Source organism: Enhydra lutris, unplaced genomic scaffold, assembly GCF_002288905.1.
Source record: "Enhydra lutris kenyoni isolate GAN:26980312 unplaced genomic scaffold, ASM228890v2 scaffoldscaffold47, whole genome shotgun sequence".
NCBI lineage: Eukaryota > Metazoa > Chordata > Mammalia > Carnivora > Mustelidae > Enhydra > Enhydra lutris.
Genome location: NW_019154131.1, coordinates 9,667,293 through 9,689,119, shown reverse-complemented (window position 1 = coordinate 9,689,119; position 21,827 = coordinate 9,667,293). Strand labels below are relative to the sequence as shown.

The 21,827-nt window shown below is 36.9% G+C and overlaps 1 protein-coding gene across 3 annotated transcripts in view; it reads left to right on the top strand.

Moving 5' to 3' along the window:
• LOC111156574 (nuclear factor I B) overlaps positions 1-20,336 on the top strand; it is a 304,583-nt gene extending 284,247 nt beyond the window's left edge. For all 3 annotated transcript variants that reach the window (XM_022517559.1, XM_022517561.1, XM_022517560.1), the window contains exons 11-12: positions 5,300-5,388; positions 19,593-20,336. In XM_022517559.1, the coding sequence (XP_022373267.1) occupies positions 5,300-5,388; positions 19,593-19,722 (219 nt within the window). In that variant the 3' untranslated portion in view covers positions 19,723-20,336. The remainder of the gene's footprint in view (positions 1-5,299; positions 5,389-19,592) is intronic.
• Positions 20,337-21,827: the final 1,491 nt, after the last annotated feature.

Here is a 21,827-nt window from a genome sequence, read left to right as displayed (position 1 = left end):
CTTCAATAAAGTCAGGAAGCAGCCTATCAACACTCGGGCTGTTCTTATTGTGTCTGTTATCATAATTGACAGCTTGACGTAAAACCCTATCGCATGACTTCTGGGTAGGTATGTAAATGGATAAGAGGTCACTCTTCACATATGCTAGCTGGAGAGGAAACACATTTAAAGGAAGTTTCAGTCAAAATAACGGCATGCAAATGTTTAGCTTTTTGGCTAGTTCTTAAGTTTAAAAAAAAAACCTTCCAGGGTCTGTTTTATCATTCATTTATTTATTCACTTACTGTGAGTAGTTATCAAAGGCTAATATCCGCACTTGATCTTAGCCAAAAGCCCGAGAAGGGATCAATTGCTAATATCCAGATAAACCATTCTAATTACTGTAAAAATAAAGTTATGTTTGCTGTAACCTTAAATTCAATCGACAAAATCACAAGGGAAAAATTATCTTCTTCGCTGAAAATATTTACTTTAAAAGATCTAAGTTGAATCAGGGAAGTAGAGGAAATTCTGAAGGTTATAATTACAGCCATTTTAGCCTTAAATATTCTTGGGCTGCATATGAAGGACAAGGTAGGAAAAGAACAGTGATAGGCAATCTAGTGTCTTGGGTGAGAACCAGGGATTAGGAGTTTGCAAGTGTGGTTTCAATGTTGACACAAACAGGGCATGTCTGACCTTGGACAAGTCCATAAACTTTGCTCTCCTATATCTTTATCTTGGAAAGGAAAATGTAGAGGTTGAATTACGCAATCTCTGAGTTCCCTTGAAACTTTAAATTTTACAAGTTAAAGTAGTCTCCATCTAAAAAAACCTTTCATTTTCTGATACTTAATAACTCATGGTCAGCTATGTTTACTTTGTTCATGGGCTATGCATACCCATTTAAAGTAATTCTACTGTACTAATTCAATTAAATATCAAGAAGCATGAGTTTCAGAAACTAACATTAGAACTTAAGGTCCCAGGATGATTTTGAATATCTTTTTTTTTTTTTTAAATATGTTATATGTCTTACATATAACAGTTTCATTCTGAACATTTTGCTTGTTCAGTCGGCTACATCTTATTCATTCAGAGGCCATTTTATTTGCTCCATGGTGAATAACTAATAATCGCAATAAAATAAAATTCCACTAACCTAAGAGTTAGAGGAGAGTTTGGATATTGGCGTGTTGATCTTTTAAAGCACCCCCTCAAAAGCACCTCTCCCCCTCAAAAATCTGTTTCCCTGAGGTTATCCAGAGAAATGGAAAAAACCTGAGAGAACACAAAAACACACTTTTCAAGTTATTCCCTTGAGTGTCACTGTAAACTTTAAAAAAAAAAAAAAATGAGAAGGTAAATTTGCCTGTGTTGATTATTCTGTTTACAGTTTAATGGTTTATTGGTTCAACTGAGAGCTGTTGTCATCATGAGGGACTGTTAGTACATTGGCCTGTTTGCTGAGTCTAGCAAAATAGAACATTTTGCTTACCTTCTTTCCTTTGTTCCCAAAGCTAATTGCTAAGCATTTAACAAAAGCCCCTGTTAATAACAATGGAGGGCCGTCATTTGAATAAACAAAATCTTAACTCAGAAATCACAAGCAATATTGATCCTTTATGGCTGTCAGCTACCTACCTATGTGAGTGGAGTGTAGGTAAGGCTAAGACCCAAATCTCAGGTGTTTTTCCCTTATGTGGATTTTTTTTTTTCCTGTGTAGATTGTTGAGGCAAACTGGTTGGACCCAGTAGGCAAGGAACAATGTTCCCATTCCAGAGACTTTATAGAACTCCATCCTAAGAACATCCACAGTGAAAACTTTACCTTCACTTCTTTCTTAGCCGTTTCCACTGTTTCCACCCTAACCCTTTACTCATAGCTTTTTTGGAAGAGAATCTTACTTCTGTACTTCACCTTCTGCTTGCTTTTGGAATTCCAAGTATAATTGTTTTAGTATAAATTTTACCTTAATTTTCTAGGTAGTCTAATTTCATATTGGTAGATGCATATAAACTAAAGAATTAAAATTATTTATGTGAGTGTGCATTTCTATAAAGATATGGATATGCTGAGGTCTGTCAGACTCTATATTGTTATAAAAATAAGAATTGCTGTCCATCTCCATACAAACAGACAACTTTAACAGACTGAATTTCTAAACTCATCAGTACCTAGTGTTTTAAGCTTGATTACATTGGAGAAAGCAAGTCCTTTCCTAATTCTTGAGGGAAAATACTTGGAAAAGCCATTACAGTGTTATTGAAGCTTAGGTACCACTTAAAATTAAAGTTTTAAATTTTAAACTAAAAAGAAATTGATAGCTAAAGTATGTAACACTGACTCTCTCGCAGGACAGAAAGCAAGGAATCACCATACCAACCTCAAATAACAATTATCACCTATTATTTTAAATTTATTTAGAGCATAATGTAAAAAGATTTTTGGGGGGGATACTGACTTATAGTAATACTAAGAACATTTAACATGGCCCCCAAAGAAGCTTTAATACACATAGGATTCACCTTTCATCACCTAGAATCTAGTCAAAATTTGTCAAACTGTCTTCGTAATTGATCTTATTAGGAATAATGTCATGGAAATCTTTAGTGGAAGGGGTGATTTCTATTTTAATTATTTGTTTCCCCCACCACACCATCACCTTTAAAATTTCTCTTCATCAGGAAGTTTATTAATTCAAAGATGCTTAATGCAAAAGAAACTTAATAAAGTAAGACCAAAAAACCTGTAGAGTCTCTTGCTTAAGTGACTTGGCTTAAGTCATTCACAACATATAAGCATGTACACACCTGTCTTCTCAGAAATTTTTGGAAATGTTGATAAATGTTACCTCACAATCTAAGTAGCTAAGTAAATATACTTTTTATTTTTCATTTTTAGTAACAGAGAGGAAATTAATCCAATACAGATGAATATCTTGTCCATTTCTTTGGCATCTAAATTATTGCTAGCTACTGCATTCTGTGATCGTTTTGTATGTATCTTATCATATTTTCTGTTTGGAAGAAAATATTCCAATTGAATTTATCTTAAGTGTGGATGAAAGTGAATAGCTGTAGTCAGGTTTAACCCCTTTGGGACTACTCTTGGGAAAGAAAAGTCCAAAAATATATTCGTTTTAAATCTTACATATGTGGCCAAAGATAGCCCACCTGACATCTTTGGAGGGTAAACCAACAAATAAACGAAACATGAACAACATGTGAACAACAAAAAAACTAAGCAGTTTACAAATGCTTCCTTCCAAGGAGACACAGTGTTCTGTAATTATTTGTGAGACAAGTCCGCTAATCAGCGAGTCACATTTAGGCTCCCGTGACTTTGTGACAGCATCTTTGTCCGGACGTCTCTCCAGTCTAAGCTGAAGGCCCCACAGAAGCTAACCTGAAGTTAGCAGAACTATCATGAGCTGTGCCTGAAGAGACACTTCCATTCTGGAGAATGTTTAATTGAGCGAAAACTAGGATTTTCATTGACGAGAGCAGAATCAATAAGTGGTCCCTAAGGTCATCTTTACACAAGCTCAAGTTTTTCGGTGTTTTTTTTTTTTAACTGTTTTTAGATTATTTTCATAGTACTGCTTTTAAAAAACATATTTTGAAATAGACAATCGGCTTACTGTTGGGATTAAAAAAAAAAAAAAGCCATGTTCAGACTGTCCCATCACATTGCATTACTGATTAGAGTAATGCAAGTAATTGGAGAACTTGATAGAAATCTCATCATAAAGTTTGTGATCTGTTTGACTTTAAAACTAAGCAAATACACATTTTCTCCATCATGCAAGGTTGATGGTCCATTTTAAGAATATTTTTCGTTCCAATTTAATTTTTTTACTGGTTTATGGCTTCTTTATGAATATGTTCTGAGAAGAATCTATGTATCTATCAATCTATCTGGCCATCTCTCAATCTATCTATCTATCAATCTATCTATCTACCTATCCATCTGCCTACCTACCTACCTATCTACCAACCTACCTTAAAGAAATTTTTTCAGTTCTTTATAAAATTACTTTCAACTAAAATATCAATATAATGAAAACACATCTTTTGGAAATTTTAAGATGGTATTTTTGGAGACTCATAGATCTGTAGAAAAGTACGCAAAACGATTATTCCAAAACGCCAGAGTCACTATTACTTAGAATGTGTAGAAACCCATTGGTTTAACAGGAAACGTAAAGGTTCTTAATAGCCAATTTTTTTTTAGCCTTAACATTATCAGAAAGGATTACAATAATTTACCATCAGTTTAAAGGCACTTTGGCTGCAATCATCATCTTGTAGAAATCCTCACTGAAAAGCAGCAAACAGGGTTCAGCGGATTGCTGTAAGTCATCTTTTCAATGTGAGACGCAGCTAATTTACAACATGGCTATCTAACGATTAAAAACCATCATCTTCTTGTGGGCATCCCCCCCCCTCCACCCCTGCCCAGCCCTCTGAGCCAGATAAGTTTACTTTCTTAAGCATAAAAATAAGCAACATATCTTTTCAATAAATCTGCTAGCACTGTAGGGCAGCTGTGAACCAAGCAGAGCTGGGTAGGGTTACTGGAACCCTCTTCCGAAGGGCAGAGCTGATGATTCCAAGATCTGGGAAGAATTTGTTTCGGCTTGTACTCAGAGCATTCCTCGCTCTATTCCGATGGGGTAAAGTATTTTAAATGCCATTACTCTGAGTTTAAAAATGAAAGTAGAAGTTCTTATCAACTCTTCCTAAACAGTGCCACTTTGGCTAAAATAAAATTAGGAAACATCTAAAACAGAGAGTGCCTTGATGCTTCTAAGCAGGAGCTAGGGAGAACTTAGAGGTGGGCTTTTACTCTTCTGAACTGCATGTCTCCTGTGTTTTGCAAACTGCATGCTTGAAGTTATTGATTATTTTGCTCAGTGCAGATGATTTGGTATGCTGCATTAAAAAAAAAAAGCTTTTTTAATTTTCTTCCTAAAATATATCTCTCTATTGAATATTAACGTTTGCTTTTGTTTCAGCTCAATTTGTACTCTAATAATGGCTAATTGTGATGTTCTAAGCACTCGTTTCTCTCGTATGCTTTAATTAATAGAGAAGCATATTGCAGTAGCTTTTTCTAAAAAAAACAAAGAGTCTGGGAAGTTTTGCTTTGCAGAGTAAGGTTTTCTTTTGCTTTTTTTTTTTTTTTTTCTTTAAGTTGCCTCTTGGGAAAGTAAGGTTAATGCCATGTACAATACTAGTTTGCATGTGTTCATTTAAATACTAAAAACTGTAGTACTGCTCGATCCATATCTGACTGCTAGGTTTCAATTGACAGCTGAGGATTTGTGACTGGACCATGAATCAAAACGGCAGGCATTTATACCCCAGTACCAGTGAGGATACATTGGGAATTACTTGGCAAAGGTAACATTTTAATTATTTCCAACCCTACACTTACACCTAAAAATTACATGAGCTATAGTGTTTGTTTTTTAACTAGCTTGACGGAAAATATATGTTAAAAATTTAGTTGTTTTGGCTTTACCATCCTTCTTTCCCTCCCCTCCTGCTTTCTTTCTTATGTAAATGAATCTTCAGATTAATTTGGGACTGTAGCCTATGCTAATTGATCATTGGAATTTCTAAGTGGTGTCAAATGTTTTCAACAGTTTATAAATCGGGGGAGGGGGTGGGGAGGAGATTGGACACTTAGATCTCAGGACCTGAAAAGTGAAATCGTAGTTCCACGGAAGATTTTTCAGCTGTTTGAGGTTTAATAAAGCATTGGTTTTTTGCATTATAGATTCTTCTCTTTTCAGCTCTTTCCTATCCTGCTTACTTTGAACCATTTTACTATTCATTTATTCCCCTGTCAGAAGGGAAAAGCTAGGACAAAACTTTCCAGTTAGTCAAGTTAACTGTTATCAATCCACTCATTGATTTGGGGGTCGGAAGATTGTTGAAATCAATAGTTAAAGAAGGAATTTGATTGAAATAAAGTTTTAAACTCTGATCATTGATATGAATCATTGAGAACTGAATTTATTTGGTTGGCTGAGAAAATTATGCTGAAACTTCATTTCAAAACTAGTTTTGATATTGTCTCATGTATTGGTTTTGGAAAGTAAGTAGTGCTAAGTCTACTTCTTATGTATTATTTTAATAAAGAACAAATTGTGTCAAATGGACAAATCAAATAATTAAAATTCATGGCATAATCATATGTAATAAAAGATAAAAATTTATAGAAAAGAGTGAGGTAATCCCATAAGGAGTTCACCCAAAGTAGAGCCAACATAATTTTCCAACCCTGTTATAATTATAATGCCTGTCTTAAAATTACATACTCCACTATCAGTTGTAATCGTGCTGCCCATCTCCATTTTACTTGATAGAGACTATTGAAGAGTAGAGTTAAAAAGAATTCAGTTAACAAAATGTCCACTTTTACTCAGGTGAAAACCACGAAAATTATTTAGAGTCCATTTTAAAAACTTCATGAGTTTTTATTAATACATTTCCTAAAATGAATATGATATGACTTTTCCTCTTTTTAAAGATTGGTATAACATCCACTTTACAATGTATACATTTTGATATATTTTAATTTTTTTCCCCAAGAAGTTTATATAATTCCTCCACTTGGGAAAAAAAAATACAATATATGCTTATAAAAAAGAAAATAAGCACAAGGAAACCATCTTTTAAAAATAGTTTTAGTAAGAATATGAATTAAATCCAATGAAACTGTGGTCCAGTGGTCTTAATTATTTTTAAGTTAACTTAATTGGATTTGAGAACACCATGTTTGGATTTAATTTTATTAAATAACTTCCTTATAGTCTATGTTCTCTCTGTCAATCAGCAGAATGGACTGTGTCTGTGTACAGGCCTTACCGTATTTATAAGAATTGTTAAATCAGAGACATCTACTCATGTTTTTGTTTTGTTTTGTTTTGTTTTTTAAAGATTTTATATATTTATTTGACAGAGAGATCACAAGTGGGCAAAGAGACAGGCAGAGAGAGAGGGAGAAGCAGGCTCCCCGCTGAGCAGAGAGCCCGATGTGGGGCTCGATCCCAGGACCCCGAGATCATGACCTGAGCTAAAGGCAGGGGCCCAACCCACTGAGCTACCCAGGCACCCCTCTGTTCATGTTTTTAAATGTGGCTATAGCTGTGTGAACTTCTAAATATGTGGATTATCGATTGACATTTACTTCTCTAATGTGGGTTAGTACCTCTATAAAGAACATGAAAGCCAACTAAAGATATAATTTATTGTGATTTGAAATAAAACTACACCCAATTCCTAGTCATTTTTTGAATCAAAAGTTGATATCCCTGGAAGGCGAAAGGAGAGCGGACAGTGAATCCCCACAGAACTCATGGATTGGGATGAATTGGTATGATGACTAATCCCAGTTCTTTTTTTTTTTTTTTTTTTTAAAGATTTTATTTATTTGACAGAGAGAAATCACAAGTAGGCAGAGAGGCAGGCAGAGAGAGAAGGAAGCTGGCTCCCCGCGGAGCAGAGAGCCCGATGCAGGGCTCGATCCCAGGACCCTGAGATCATGACCTGAGCCGAAGGCAGAGGCTTTAACCCACTGAGCCACCCAGGCGCCCATTAGGAGAGAGCATTGTTCATGGTACAGAATCTCCTCTGGTTGAAAAAATTGGAGTGGTAATCAGCTTCAGGTTAGAAAGAGTTGGAAAGAAATTCACAACTCATTTTAAGATTTCCTTTCTTCCCCTCCCAAAGATTCACTTTTTTGATTAGCTGATAAAGATACATAGGATGGATTTAATATTTCAGAAAGCTTTAAAAACGTAGCTTTTGGTTTGTTCCTTTTTTATCGTGATTCGGAAGGCACATCATCGATAATGGCGGCCATCACAGTCATGCATTCAACAGGTATTTATTAAATCTGGGGTAGGCTGTCCCAAATGTTGGGTGACTGATGTAGGTGCTCACAGTTCTGAAAACCTAAATATCCTGCAGTTTACAATAAATATGTTCAAACAAGACAGCAATTTGCTTTGCTTTGTTGTAGTGTTTTTTTGTTGTTGTTTTTTTAATGGGCAAAAGTTGAGTCCATATCTGATAGTACAGATAGGCCCTTGTCTGTGGCACAACATATATTCATAACATATTCATGGTCTGTGCTCTGTGCTTTTTTATGAAACGTCATGTGTGGGTTTTTTTTCCTAGAAAAGATATTGAAAAAGGAAATCATAAACTTCTGCAATACTCCAAATTTTTTTTAAGATTTTATTTATTTATTTGACAGAGAAATCGCAAGTAGGCAGAGAGGCAGACAGACAGAGAGGGGGAAGCAGGCTTCCTGCTGAGCAGAGAGCCCAATGTGGGGCTCCATCCCAGGACTCTGAGATCATGACCTGAGCTGAAGGCAGAGGCTTAACCCACTGAGCCACCCAGGCACCCCAATACTACTACTACTTTTAAGGCAGACAACAGACATCTAAAATCATCAGGGAACTGCTACAACTTTAAAATTATCTGATTAAATCAAAAATATCTGAGAAATGTAGAGCCATTCAACCAGAGAATTAAATAATCTGCCTTTGTCACAATGGAATAAAGAAACTATCAGGCTATTTTTGTGGTGGCGGTTGCTTTTTGTTTTCAACAAAAGACAATCCCTGGAGACTTCCTAGTGGAAAAGGGCAAAGCAAAGAAGGTGTTTGGGTTTTGCTGTGTGTTTTGGCTTTGTTTTATTTTAGTTTTGATTGTTGTTTGTTGCCATTACTTTTCTTAGTACAATCCCTTGTCCGTGGTGGCCTCCCTTTCTGCTTTAAGCCGATTCTTCTGTAGACGTGTTTCCAAGTCACAGGCTGCACCTTGTGCAGGACTGAAAATGGCAGAGCCCAGAGAGCCGGGCCACTGTAATCAAAGCTGGAAGATTTCCTCCATCCTCCTCCCTCCCTGCCCCACCCCCACTCCAGCGTAGAAACAATCCCTTAGGATCTGAGGCTGACGGACTCCATCAGAAAGTTTTCACAGACTTACTAGGTTGCAACCCTGAAGGTGTTTTGTTGTTTTGACCTTAGAATTTTCTGAGCTGTGTGTGTGTGTGTGTGTGTTTGCTTGCATCTCGAAAATGTGAATTTTTCTGTCTAACCCTAGGGTTCCTGCAGTTATCCCAGAGTGCAGTGCTTTAGGGAAGGGCTCATTTTTTGAGTCAGGAGGGGCTTTGCTCTCCGGAGGATAATAGGTGATGATTTGCTGATGCCGTTCATAAGGGTACTGCTGTGTCTGTACTTTGTCCTCCAATGGGGACAAATGACACTGTGGCATATGTGAGTTATGTGGGTACAAACAAGCATAGCAGTGAACTCCCTAACTGGCTTTCATTTTTTCGAAACTATAGCCTGAACATGGCTTGCACTATCGAGTATGAAAGAGCAATATAATTGAATGAAAAAGCAAGCCGAAGGACAATCCAAGAATAATATAAACATAAGTTATTTTAAAACACTGGAGGGAGTGCTTTATGCAAAAGAGAAACTGGCTTTATGGTTTGGTTCCCTCTTCTCTGCCTTCACCCCTTTCAAGAGAAGCAAAGCCACAAGTGAGTGGCTGTATGTGTCTGATGGCTTATATAAACATAGAAGAAGCCTTCAGATGGCTAAAATAAACATGCGCGTGTTACTGAAGGATGTGTTTACACAAACCATTTGCTCAGCCTCTGAAATAATGAATAAATGAAGATTTCACTGAAACAATTGGAAGGATTTCTGTGTCTCTGCTGATGCCATAATTGAATGGCACCAAAGAGACTTTTATCAGGTAATTTCTACGTTACACTTGTTAGCAGTTCCTTTCTCTGAGTTGAAGACTTCATTCTATAGTGACTTTACACATGTTTTTGTAAGAAATTGTCGTTTATTACTGCAATTCTAGAGAGTCGCTTGATTTCCCAGGAGAAATTTAGCAGCCAGTAAAGATTATTGGGATCTGGTTGGTCAGGAGCAGGAAGGCAGAAAGGAAGGAGTAAGAGCATTCCTTTCCCACGTAGAACCTTGTTTCCATAACCCTGGCCTCGACCATTTGCCATCTCTGCGGCTTTGTCCCTAAACTGTTCTTTGTAAGATGCATGTCCTCAGTGACAGAAGAATGAAGATTTAAACAAAAACAATCTTCAGTATTGGGTCGCAAACCATGTTTGTAGGTCAACACGTGTGTGTGTGTGCGTATGTGACGTAGATGCACGCGTGTGTGCATCCCCAGGCATACATGTGCACGTGTGCATATATGTACACGCGTGTCTTCACACATACTTCGACAGAGGGCCCGTACAGGATGCGGACGGTATGCATCCTGCCCCTAGGTAGTCTTAAGAGTTAACTCTTATTTCAACATTACACTTAGACCATCCCTGCAAATTCACGAGGTTAGCATTTCCTGCTTTCCGTTTGTTATCTTGACACATAACTACAGCACAACAGCTGGGTTGTTCCTGGAGTTCCTGGGGGGAGCTTTATTTTCAGAGTGCTGAATTTCCTTTTCAGCTGTCAGCTCTAAAGTGTGCTCAAAACGTTCAACTTTTTACACACCACTCTGGGCCCCTAGCACCACCCTGGGACTATATGATAGAAATGCTGATAAGGTAGATGAATGGAAAGCATCTTGGGCTGAAGAGGAGAATCGGAGAATCGCAAGAGCCAAAAACGCGCATGTCCGTTGTTTGGTCAGTGGGGATACTGACCAGTGTTGTTTTTGCATTTGAATCTTCTTTCTACAAGAAGAGCTCCCTTCTCATGAAAAATTACTTGCACCTGTTATGAAATAATCAGGGGTACCGTTCCTGAGAACAGTCTTGATAGGGTGTTCACAGACACACAGTATCAGCGATCTGGCTGTTGAAAATGCGTTGGGATTTGCTGCAGTTTTGCCTAACTTTCTCCATTTGTAAAGCAAGATTTGCACAACACAACATTTCCTTTTTATCTAGGAAACTCTTCAGAACACTTCCTAAGAAATTAATTGTATTCCAGCCAGACTTGCCTGCTGCCATCCCACAGGAAATGGGTCAGCAATCCATTAAGATGCCATTAGATAATCTAATTTGGAACTTAATCTCTAAATTAACCATGCTCCATACTTGAAGCATACTTGAGAGAAAGAAAAAAGTTTACGTTTGAATCGATAGGGGAGCCGAAGCGTGAAGAAGGCTGTTTGTTTTTTCTGTAGCTGTGGTCACGTCTCAAGCCGTCTGGTAACCAGGAGAAACCAGACATGATGTAATTCCAGATTGAACTTGAACTTCAGGGACTTAGGATCGGGGAACAATGGACCATAGGAATCAATAATGTCCATTTTCCACATGATTATGTTTGGAGCTTTAAGTTAACCTTTATGGGAGAAGCAGCAGGATCTGCAGTGTGACCAAAATGAGATGATCCAGAGACAAGATGTTAGAGGAAAGAAAACAGCGTTTTCCGTGATATTTTCTGAGCAGCACTGCAGATTCCAGCAGGATTAGAAAAGTTCCCGCTCTGCAGTAAACCGGTGGCCTGTTCAGAGCACTCTTTGTTCGCTTAGGTAGGACAAACTTAATCTTATGTTTCCTGTCAGATGATTTTTGGCTGCACTACGGGAGAGGGAGGAGCGCGATTCAGAGAATTCCCAAACGTAAACCTTGCTGATTAACCCTTTGCAATGAAAGAAGCCCATTTAACACCTACTTTATCTGAAGATGTTTTACGTAAAGCGCCGTATTTACATATGTATTACGTCCACGAGGAGTCCGCGCCCTCACCAGCCAACGCCCCTTTTATTAACTGACCTTTTTGATTTTCCTGTTGGGCAGTGCTGTGAGTAGGTAGGTCGTGAATTTCTAGCCGCATTTACTTAGATAACAAAGCATAGGAATGAGTACAGGTACTCACAAACGTGAAGAAAAAAGAAAAGGCAGAAAAGCCTGTCTGAGTTCAAGAAATTGAAGAACACGAATTTTGAATACTCGCCAACTGTCGAAAGTTACAATTATTCTCCCCTTTGTTAATTCTTGTTTTACATGAAGGGTTTTTTTTTTTTTCTTTTGCACATGTGATTCTTTCTGCACATATATTAGCAGGCATGCTTCAAAAATGTGTTCAGTTCCCTAATCACTTGTGATTTTATGATTCGGAATTCTGACACAAGTAAGTTCTGTTATTTAGAGGTGAAATTGTACAATGAACGCTGATTTGGGCTTTAAAATGAAAATCATTTGGGAAAGAGTCGCTTTTTGCTTTTGTATAAAACTTAACATTTCTTTTTAATTTAGTATGCCTTAGGTGAGTTTCTCTACTGAAAGCCACTATTTGGGAGCACTATTTTTGTAGAGAATTTCATCTGCTGTTGAAGACTCACATATGTTAATAAGGGGAGCAGAAGCACTTGTAACAATAGCACTGAAAGGAACCCAGGGACAGAGAGGAATACAGACTAGAGAAAGGGTGGAAACCCACGTGTAGGGTTCTCTGCTGTGGCACAGTCTGTGGGAGGAGATCAGATAACCACTGCGAGCCTGATGATGCTGTATTTTTTAATTGGCTGAAACCTCCCACAGCTACATAAGTCGTTACATATGTATGCCTGTGCGTCCTATAATTTATTTACAATTAGCTGTCTTGGCAGTAATTCTGTATCTTTCATTTTCAGTTCTAAAACAAAAATATCAAACAATTTTTTAAAAATCTACTTAACCTGGCCTATTTAGGGGAATTTGTATTTTACTTACGTCTAAAGTAAACATTTTAAGGAAATACGTTCTTATTACTTTTAAGTATACAGGTTGCCTTGTGGAAGCATCTTCTGGGATTTTTAAGAGCTTTTTGCTTAGAGCGTACAGGAACTGCAGTGAGCACATTTTATCTTCAGCTGCAGTGTCCAAACATAAGGGCTCCGCTTGCTCCGTGCTCTTCACTAAATAACATATTTCGCTGGCAGAAGCCATTATTTTTACTTAGAAACTGCTAAGACCCACGCATGGTAAAGTTAACATCCACGCCAGCATGCTCCAATAACGAAAACACATCTGAAACAATTGAATATAAATTAATGAGGTTAGATGGCCTACCGTTTTGATATGTTATTTCCAAAATCGTGGGTCCCCAAGGAGTAGCAATAAAGAAGGCCATTTACCTACTTAGTTAGGAAACAAGTACATTTCTTTTTCATTACTACGAAGTACTGTTGCTTGCGGTTCGAGTAATTCCACGAGCCACCTGCAGTTCATGATAGTCAGTATTTCCCAAAGAGCCCACAAGAGTACTTTGCAGTTCAGGTAAGAGCTGGCCAGGGAGCTTTCTGGTACAGATTATTACAAATAGTAATAATCATTAGAAATCATCTTGCATGCAAATAGGATCGTTCAGATAGCAAAAACGATCCTTAAAAATGGGGGCAATACATCGCAGAAATCCAAAACCTGTGTAGAGCCCTTTGTATACTTCACTTGTAGTGTAGCCCCATCTGCATGGAGCTCCATAAGCAAATGATGGACATACAGCCACATCCGTACGTACATCAACAAAGGCAAATATTGAATGCAGCTGAAAAGGATCTGGAATTGGATAAATGAGATACCATTATCTGTGTTGAGATTTGGACTCAAGAGTTTTTACTTCTCTGGGAGTCTCAGTGTGTCCCAATGATGTGGACCTTCCTTCACAGAATCTCGTCTACAATTTAAGGATAATGCAAATTCTTGTCCAGTGGTAAAAGTAAAGTGTGGCTCACAAAAGAGGGAGAAGAGGTAAAGTGTAACGGGTAAAAATGTAGATCCTAGAACCACACTGCTAGAGTTCACATCCTGGCTTCTGCGACTTAATAGCAACATGACTTGGGCAAGGCACGTAACTTCCTGGCTCCAGTTCCCTCCTCCGTAAAATCAGAATAAAATCGGCACTTTTCTCATAGATTCACTAGGAGGATGGAAAATTCATAAAACAGTACCTGGCAAATAATCCACACCATTATTAGTACTAGAAACGGGTATATTTATTTATTACCATTTTTTGTTCTAATACATTCATTAATTCTTAAATATGTTCGTATCATATAATAAGATATAATAATTCTCACAACTTTTTTTTTTTTTTTTTTTAAGTAAACTCTTTGCTCCATGTAGGGCTTGAACTCAATGACTCCAACATCAGGAGTCCCATACACTACCCACCAAGACAACCAGGTGCTCCCAACATGTAATAATTCTTAAATATGTAGATACTTAAATACCACCCATATATTCCTTCAATTGAGCCAGCATGTTTTCCCAAGACACTATCTATAGCATTTGCATTATGTCAAAGTAAGCAGCCAGTCCAAATGCATACACACATGATCCGAGACAGCATGACCTAATTAATACTTAATCAACCTGCCCTTGATTGGCTTTTCCAGGTAGATTTTAGCTATTAGTAGGGGAGATTGTTTATTGTGCATTTTGGGAAAGGTACTAGTACCTGCGTGTTAATTATTGTAGCAAAAGTATGTAGCTATATAGAAGTATGTAGGTAAGGAAGTAAAAAACTTTTTTTCTTGGGGATATTTAAAACAGGTGCAAAGGAATGAAAGGTAAATCCTTCTTTTTAGTTAAGGTCTTTATTTTATTTATTTTTCATGCTTTCTGGGCCATTGCTTATTTTTATTGCTGTCTATAAGTAATGTAGCTCCTAGTAGAGTTGAGGTATTCCTGAATACATAAAATTCTTTGTGCTTCATTCCTATACTATTTTTGTTAAGCTTCTTGAAAGAGTACTTACTATCTTTGAGGTAAATATGGTAGGCTTATGATTAAATCAGTATGTGAAATCTGAATGAGCAATATTATTACTCCTCTAAAAAGTGTTAATGTGCTGGATACTTTCACAGTTTACAGAATGCTTGACAAATGAGTGACCCAACCCATTATCCGGTAAATGCCGACCAATAATAGTAAATGAATTTTGCCATTCCTCAAATAGCTCTTATTTCAAGAAATAATTGAAGTGAAGTGTTTGACTTTGTTTGGTTCCTTTCTCAACTTATTGTTCCACATGTATTTATTTGGCACTCCGAGGGTCTTGGGTGGTTACTGAGGTAAAAACCGAGGGCTCATTCCTTCTGGCCTAGAAGACATAGTCTTCCATATAGAAAGTACATCCATCAAATGTAGACTTGCCCAGAGCAATTTTCCATCTTTCACTGATTGATACAGAGTCTGTTCACTACTTGTAAGTGCGATGACCAACTACTTTATCCAGTTTATCTAAGGATATGAACTATAGTAAAAATAGTGGGCCATTTTTAAAAAGAAGAAGGGGGTACCTTTTTACCCTGTAATCCTCACCCTAAGGTCATTCTAATACAACTTCAACTAGATTTGTTTTCAGAGGATATATATTGACTTTCCGAGTTGCTTGGTCACCCAGACCAACTACATATTCTGTGAGCAAGTCTCCCGCACCATTATTTAGGTTACAATCCAGCTATGTGGGGCATGGGAAATCCACTGTCTCCTGAAACATATATCGCCTTCAGGAACTCTGTTCAAAAGTTCTTTCTAATCTAGGGTCAATCTCTGACTTCCCAGGGAAGCAGTATAATATAGTGAAATGGCCATGGGAATCAGAACTGGTTCATATTTGAGGTCTAGGCGGGTCACTTGGGGCAAGTTTAAACCTCTCAGTTTTCTCATTTGTGAAATGGGGATAATGGCAATTTCAAGAGTCCATTGAGAAAATCAAGTCAGATAGCAGATGTAAAACACCCAGAATAGTATCTTGCTCGTAGTAGGGCCTCAGCATGGTTTTCTTCTGGAAGTGTCCCCTTTATGCTAATTCTTTCCATCTGAACTATACAGAACAAGTCTATATTTCTTTCCAGTTCAATGGTTGTGTCTTCCCTGTCTCCCTTCAGCTGTTCCTCAAAAGACATGATTTGGTGGGTTTCCTCATCAAAGACATGTCATAGCATTTGTTTCTCTTGAGTGATGCCTAGAAGCAACAGAATACTTCAGAAATAGTCTGGTGAGGATAAAATGGGCCGTCACTTCCAAAATGCATCCTAAGGTCAAAATAATTTCTTTGCTTCTTCCCTTTTTGGGGCATCCGCATTGTACATTTGGTGAGAATAATGTAAAAATATTAACCATGATATCAGACATTTTATTTTTTAGGATTTTGATTTAACTTGTATCTGTTCTGTATATAAGGAAATGTCTCATTATATGCACAGAGTAGAAGTCATTAGGGTGAATTCTGGTTTGTGTTAAGGTATAGTCAAAATCTCTTTTTTGCTTTTATTGTGCCTGGTTTTTTAAAGTACTTTATATTCTTTTCCTTTTTTAATGGTATGGCCTATGTATATTTTCTAAAGATGTGGTTTCTACTTTTAGTCATGCCTATCTTCTGTTTGCCGAAAGAAAAGGTGATTTGGCAATGGAGAATGGAATGAAAGCAAAGTCTGTGCATGCTTAAAGATTTGTTGCTGAAATAGCTTAACCTGACCTTGAATATTTTGAGATCTTTCAGTTATGTTCGCACATCCCTTTTACATGGAGGCACAGATTATTGGATTGGACAAAGGATGATTCTTATTCCATTATGAACTAAGACTATTAAACACATTACATATAAGTAGTTTTGTATGCGGAGATAAATATGAATATGTGTGTTTATTTTACCCATACTGGTGATCAGAGGCATTGATATATAGAGAGGGAGTTAGATATGTAAAAAGCATGTTACCTGAAAAACTATGCAATTTGAGGCAATTCTCTTTTTGAGATGAAATGACCTAGGTTATTTTGTTTGATTAAACTCTTTTTTACATTGTTATCATAATCTTTGAATTTGTTTTACCAGCTATTTTTCAACGAGACTACCAAAAAGCTCTAAGAAATGTCTGTGTCTTACAGTTCTGAACCTAACCTATAAATTGGCAATGAGAGACTTGTTAAACTCATATATGAGGTCTGCATAGTGTTAATGTTTGAGATTTATTTCCCCCAAAGGTTCATAAATAGTATTGACAAATATATTGCACTCTGCAATTTTGACATGGTCCTGATGTAGGATGGGAGGTTTGAAAAGTTTAAGTAAACATCTAAATTGAATTTGTTAGATATTCTGCACCAAGAGTCCTGTAGTCACTAGCCTCAATTTGTTTTTACTGAGCATTTTCCAAAGGATAATACATGTCTCTTTTTAGAACCACATAAGAAAGCTGCTGCAAAATAAACCCCAAATTCCTGTCTTTTTTGCCATCAGTTAGAGAGACTTCTCCATTTAAGGAGTCACATCTATTTTCAATCATTAAAATATACTTTATTTTCCTAAAGTGTGCAACCTATACATGACTTTCCAGACCCCATTGAATTGGGGACTCGCTTTTGCAAAGTGATTTGCTTGTAGTTGACACCGTCTTTTACTGTCAAGGATCATCAACTTGAGCTAGTCTTTTTATTTTTCCTACATGCTTTCCATTTCAGGTTAAAAATAATGGGTATCTGTTTTTGTCATTTGTTTTATTTGCTAAGACGTAATTAGCATTGGCTATAGCCAGACTCTACAGGGATTGACAGGACAGTCGTTGTCTTTGTGGGGCTTCCCTTTCAGTCAGTAAGATAACCACAGCTACCGGTGACTATGCTAGGAAGTAAAAACCACTCCCATGGTAATAAAGTACAGTGAAAGGACGGTTGAGGGGAAGATAGCTTTCAGGATGGATCATGTAACATTCTCTCCCAGTCAGTCATGCAAAGGAAAGATGTGTGTGGGAAGAGAGAAATATGTGAAAATAATTAAGTATCTTGGAAAAGGTTTCAGTAACAACTATTCTAATTCTTGACAATTATGACTTTTAAACAGATAACGAGGATATCCCTTTTTAGTTTGAATTATTTCTTGTTCAACTCTTATTTGATTATTCCTCAATCTTAAGTTTTTGTTAATACCAAACGTTTCTAATTTTAAGCTCAGAGATGCCTATTTTCTTTTTAGAGGGGGACAAATCACAACGTGTTTGTGGAAATACGTGATGATGATGATCCCTACTTTTTAAAAATACAGAGTTGGGTGGGATTGAGACCCCTTAAGTGATTTGTTTGTATATCCAAAAATTTAGTGAAATCCACCCTGTGCTAGTGTTACATTAAATGGAGAGCAAAAAGAGAGATGGACTTTGCTATCATAGAGCTCATAGTCTAATCATAAAATCCCTCTAGCGTGAAATTTTTCTGTTGAATTATCAACTCAGAAATAAGCACTTAGACATGCACTAATAAGACACATTTTGTGTAGAGATATCACCAGAGTAAAAGAATACACACACACACACACACACACACACACACACACACGCCTGGTTCTTCTTTAATCCAGGCTTTATTTTTTATTATTATTATTGTTTTTATTTATTTATTTATTTTTTTTACAAAATTGTTCTTCAAATTAATATCCCATAAAGGTTTTTTGTACCTTTGGTCTTCATGTATGAAAAAATGAGATTGTCTAGTTTGATATCTACAGTAATAGTGTCCATCTCACCTCATGGTTTCAAAAGTAAAGGATATTACGTTAAATTTAAAACATTGAAATGATGTCTCCAAGTCAGGCCGTGATAAAATAGGCTGTGAGATTATCTGTTTGATGTTTTCTTGGTTCGTGATGATTTATGCATCTATTTATTAGCTGATATTCATTCTGAGTGGGGTGCTGAAACAAATAATGGTCTGGTTAGGTATCCCCCCAAAATGTATGGTATGTAGGGTTGTTTTGGGATCTGCAGATCTCAGATTATTTTCCTCCAGATGATAACTTGTTTAATGAGAGATTATGCCAGTAGCAATGAGAGAACTGTTCCTCAAGTTTCTTTAAACAGCTCCAGATCCAACATAGGTGAAAGGGGAGTTGGTTGGAGGGGGACAAGAACTTGGCTCTCTTGCTCCCTCCAGGACCCCTCCCAGCAAACCCTCCTCCAATCCCCCAGCTCTCCAGACACAGAACAGCTCAGATGTGGTGAAGTTCCTAACTTATGGCGGGGACAGGGAGTGCCCAAGGCCTCTGGTGCCAGCATTTCAAATGACATATTATGTACTGGCCTTCTTTAAAAATGTTATTTTTTTTCTTATCATGAGGAAAAAGGAAAATCTTTCATGACAGCTTACAGTTGTATTCAATGGATAAGCAGGTGAAACACTGAAACCCATCTCATCGCTGAATTGCTTATGAACTGAAAATAAAGCAAGATCAGAGAATGATGGGCAAACCATTGTGGATTTGCTGCTTTCTTTTTCCTTTTCTTTCTTTCCTTCTCTTTTTTCTCCTTCATCGAAGTAGATCAGATATTTTAGGAACACACTCAATCAGAGTTCAACAGTTGTGTATAAGCCTGACTTGAATTTCTCCTGCCTCACCATTAGCCTTCCCCTTCCATGAAAGAAATAGACCATGCAGAGTATGTACCTATAATATTTACAGTGTAGCACGCTAATCTCATATGAAACTGTAATATGGAAAAAAGTTATAGTAGTAATTTGATGCCTATGGGATTTATATTTCTAATATCGTTGTAGATGTTAACATTGTGTTTCTTCTTTTTCTCTTCCCTCCCTCCTGTTTCTCTCCTGTCAACAGTCCTGGTACCTGGGCTAGCTTGGTTCCTTTCCAAGTATCAAATAGGACACCCATCCTACCGGCAAATGTCCAAAATTACGGTTTGAACATAATCGGAGAACCTTTCCTTCAAGCAGAAACGAGCAACTGAGGGAAAATGAAATACAACAGTAGTTTAAGAAATTAAAAAAAAAAAAAAAAAAGGAAAAGTGGAAGACTGGACAAAACAAAACAAACAAAAAGGGAGAAAGGAAAGCAACTGAAGAAAGAAGATATATAGACCAGCAATTGCAGCACTTACAATCACTAATTCCCTTAAGGTTGAAACTGTAATGACATAAAAAAGGGTCGATGATATTTCGCTGATGGTAGATCGCAGCCCCTGCAACGTAGCCTTTGTTACATGAAGTACGCTGGGAAATAGATGTTCTGTCTCTATGACAATATATTTTAACTGACTTTCTAGATGCCTTAATATTTGCATGATAAGCTAGTTTTATTGGTTTAGTATTCTTGTTGTTTACGCATGGAATCACTATTCCTGGTTATCTCACCAACGAAGGCTAAGAGGCGGCATCAGAGGTGCTGGGTGACGGAGCCATGAGCCAGCCATTTTCTAAGCACTCTGATTTCTAAAAGTTAAAAAAATATATATATAAAATCTCTGTAGCCTTTAGTTATCAGTACAGATTTATTCAATTTTGGCCCTTAACCCAGCCTTTTCCAGTGTGTAACCCAGTTTGAAACCTTAAAAAAAAAAAAAAAAAAAAAAGAAAAGAAAAAAAAAGAAAAAAAGAAAAAAGGAAAAAAAAACAGTTTGAACACAAAGGCTCTATGGAAGAAATGCCTCTATGTAGGTAAAGTGTTATCTCTGCATGCAACAGTAAAAATTAATATAATATTTTCCCCACAAAAGAAACACTTAACAGAGGCAAGTGCAATTTATAAATTTATATCTAAAGGGGAATCATGATTATAAGTCCTTCAGCCCTTGGACTCTAAATTGAGGGGATTAAAAAGAATTTAAAATAATTTTGAACGAATTTATTTTCCCCTCAGTTTTTGAGGGCATTAAAAAGGCATTAAATCAAGACAAATCATGTGCTTGAGAAAAAAAAAATTAACGAAAACACAGCACTTATGTTGGTTTAGCTGCAGCCTCCTTGGAGGTAGGATTTATTTATTTAAAATTACTGGTTGCATCAAGAACCCATAGGGTGTACGTACAAAAGGTTCTATAAAATCTGCATTACAGAGACAAAGAGGCAGGCAAATCCATGTCACGAGGGTAAAGCTTACAGTTTACAAACTGGGAACGCCAGGGTGTAGGATGTAAAAACGCACTCTTGAGAAAACAGTTGTAATGAGGGTGCTGAAAACTTGCATGGTGCTTTCAGACATTAGCCTTGTTCAACAAATTTCTTGTATTGACAGATCTGTAGTGTGCATGGGCAGACACATTTTGCCTCTATGTCTCTTAAAATTTTAATTAAAAATACTCTTTCCAGTAATCCTAATTTGCACGAAGATATAATGTCCACATTACGTGCCTTGCCTTGAAATCTAAAAACAAAAAAAAAACAAAAAACAACAAAAAAACCACAAAAAAGTGACATCACTACACTTGTTTTGCTGCATTTATTATCATTTTAAATCTTTACCATTTTTATGACAAAATATTTTGTACTCCAGACGAAGAAAAATGTGTGACATCTTGGATTTTTTAGACAGTTATACCTTTATCTCACATTTATAAAGCATATCATGGCTGTGTATAGTTGCCGCTTAAAAATTGTAATCGACCAGCAATATTTTCAGTATTTTGGTGTTTTTTCTATTAACCTTTCATGTTTTTCATCTTCCAATTAATATTTGGGGGGGAGGGGTTTCAAATTTCTACGAATTATGCAATACCAAGTTTTGCCTATGTAGGTAGTGCTTTTAGCTGTATTGGTTATTATAGGTAAGTACACAGATTTAAAAAAAAAATAATGTATGCTTTTTTTCGTTTGTTTGTTTTAATTGACCAAAGTGGGTACTGCTATTTTTGCAGTGTGATGAGGTCCTTTGTGTACTGAGAGATGGACAGGGGATTTTTTTTAATATACATATATATATATTCTGGGGGGGGGGGGGGGGGGGTTTTTAACACTTTACAGTGTAGCTGTGAAGAAGCAGTGCCCCCTGAGATGGGCCTGGGCTGCAAAGCGACTGTTCTGTCTACTGTGACAAACTTCAACTTACACAGGTTCCCCC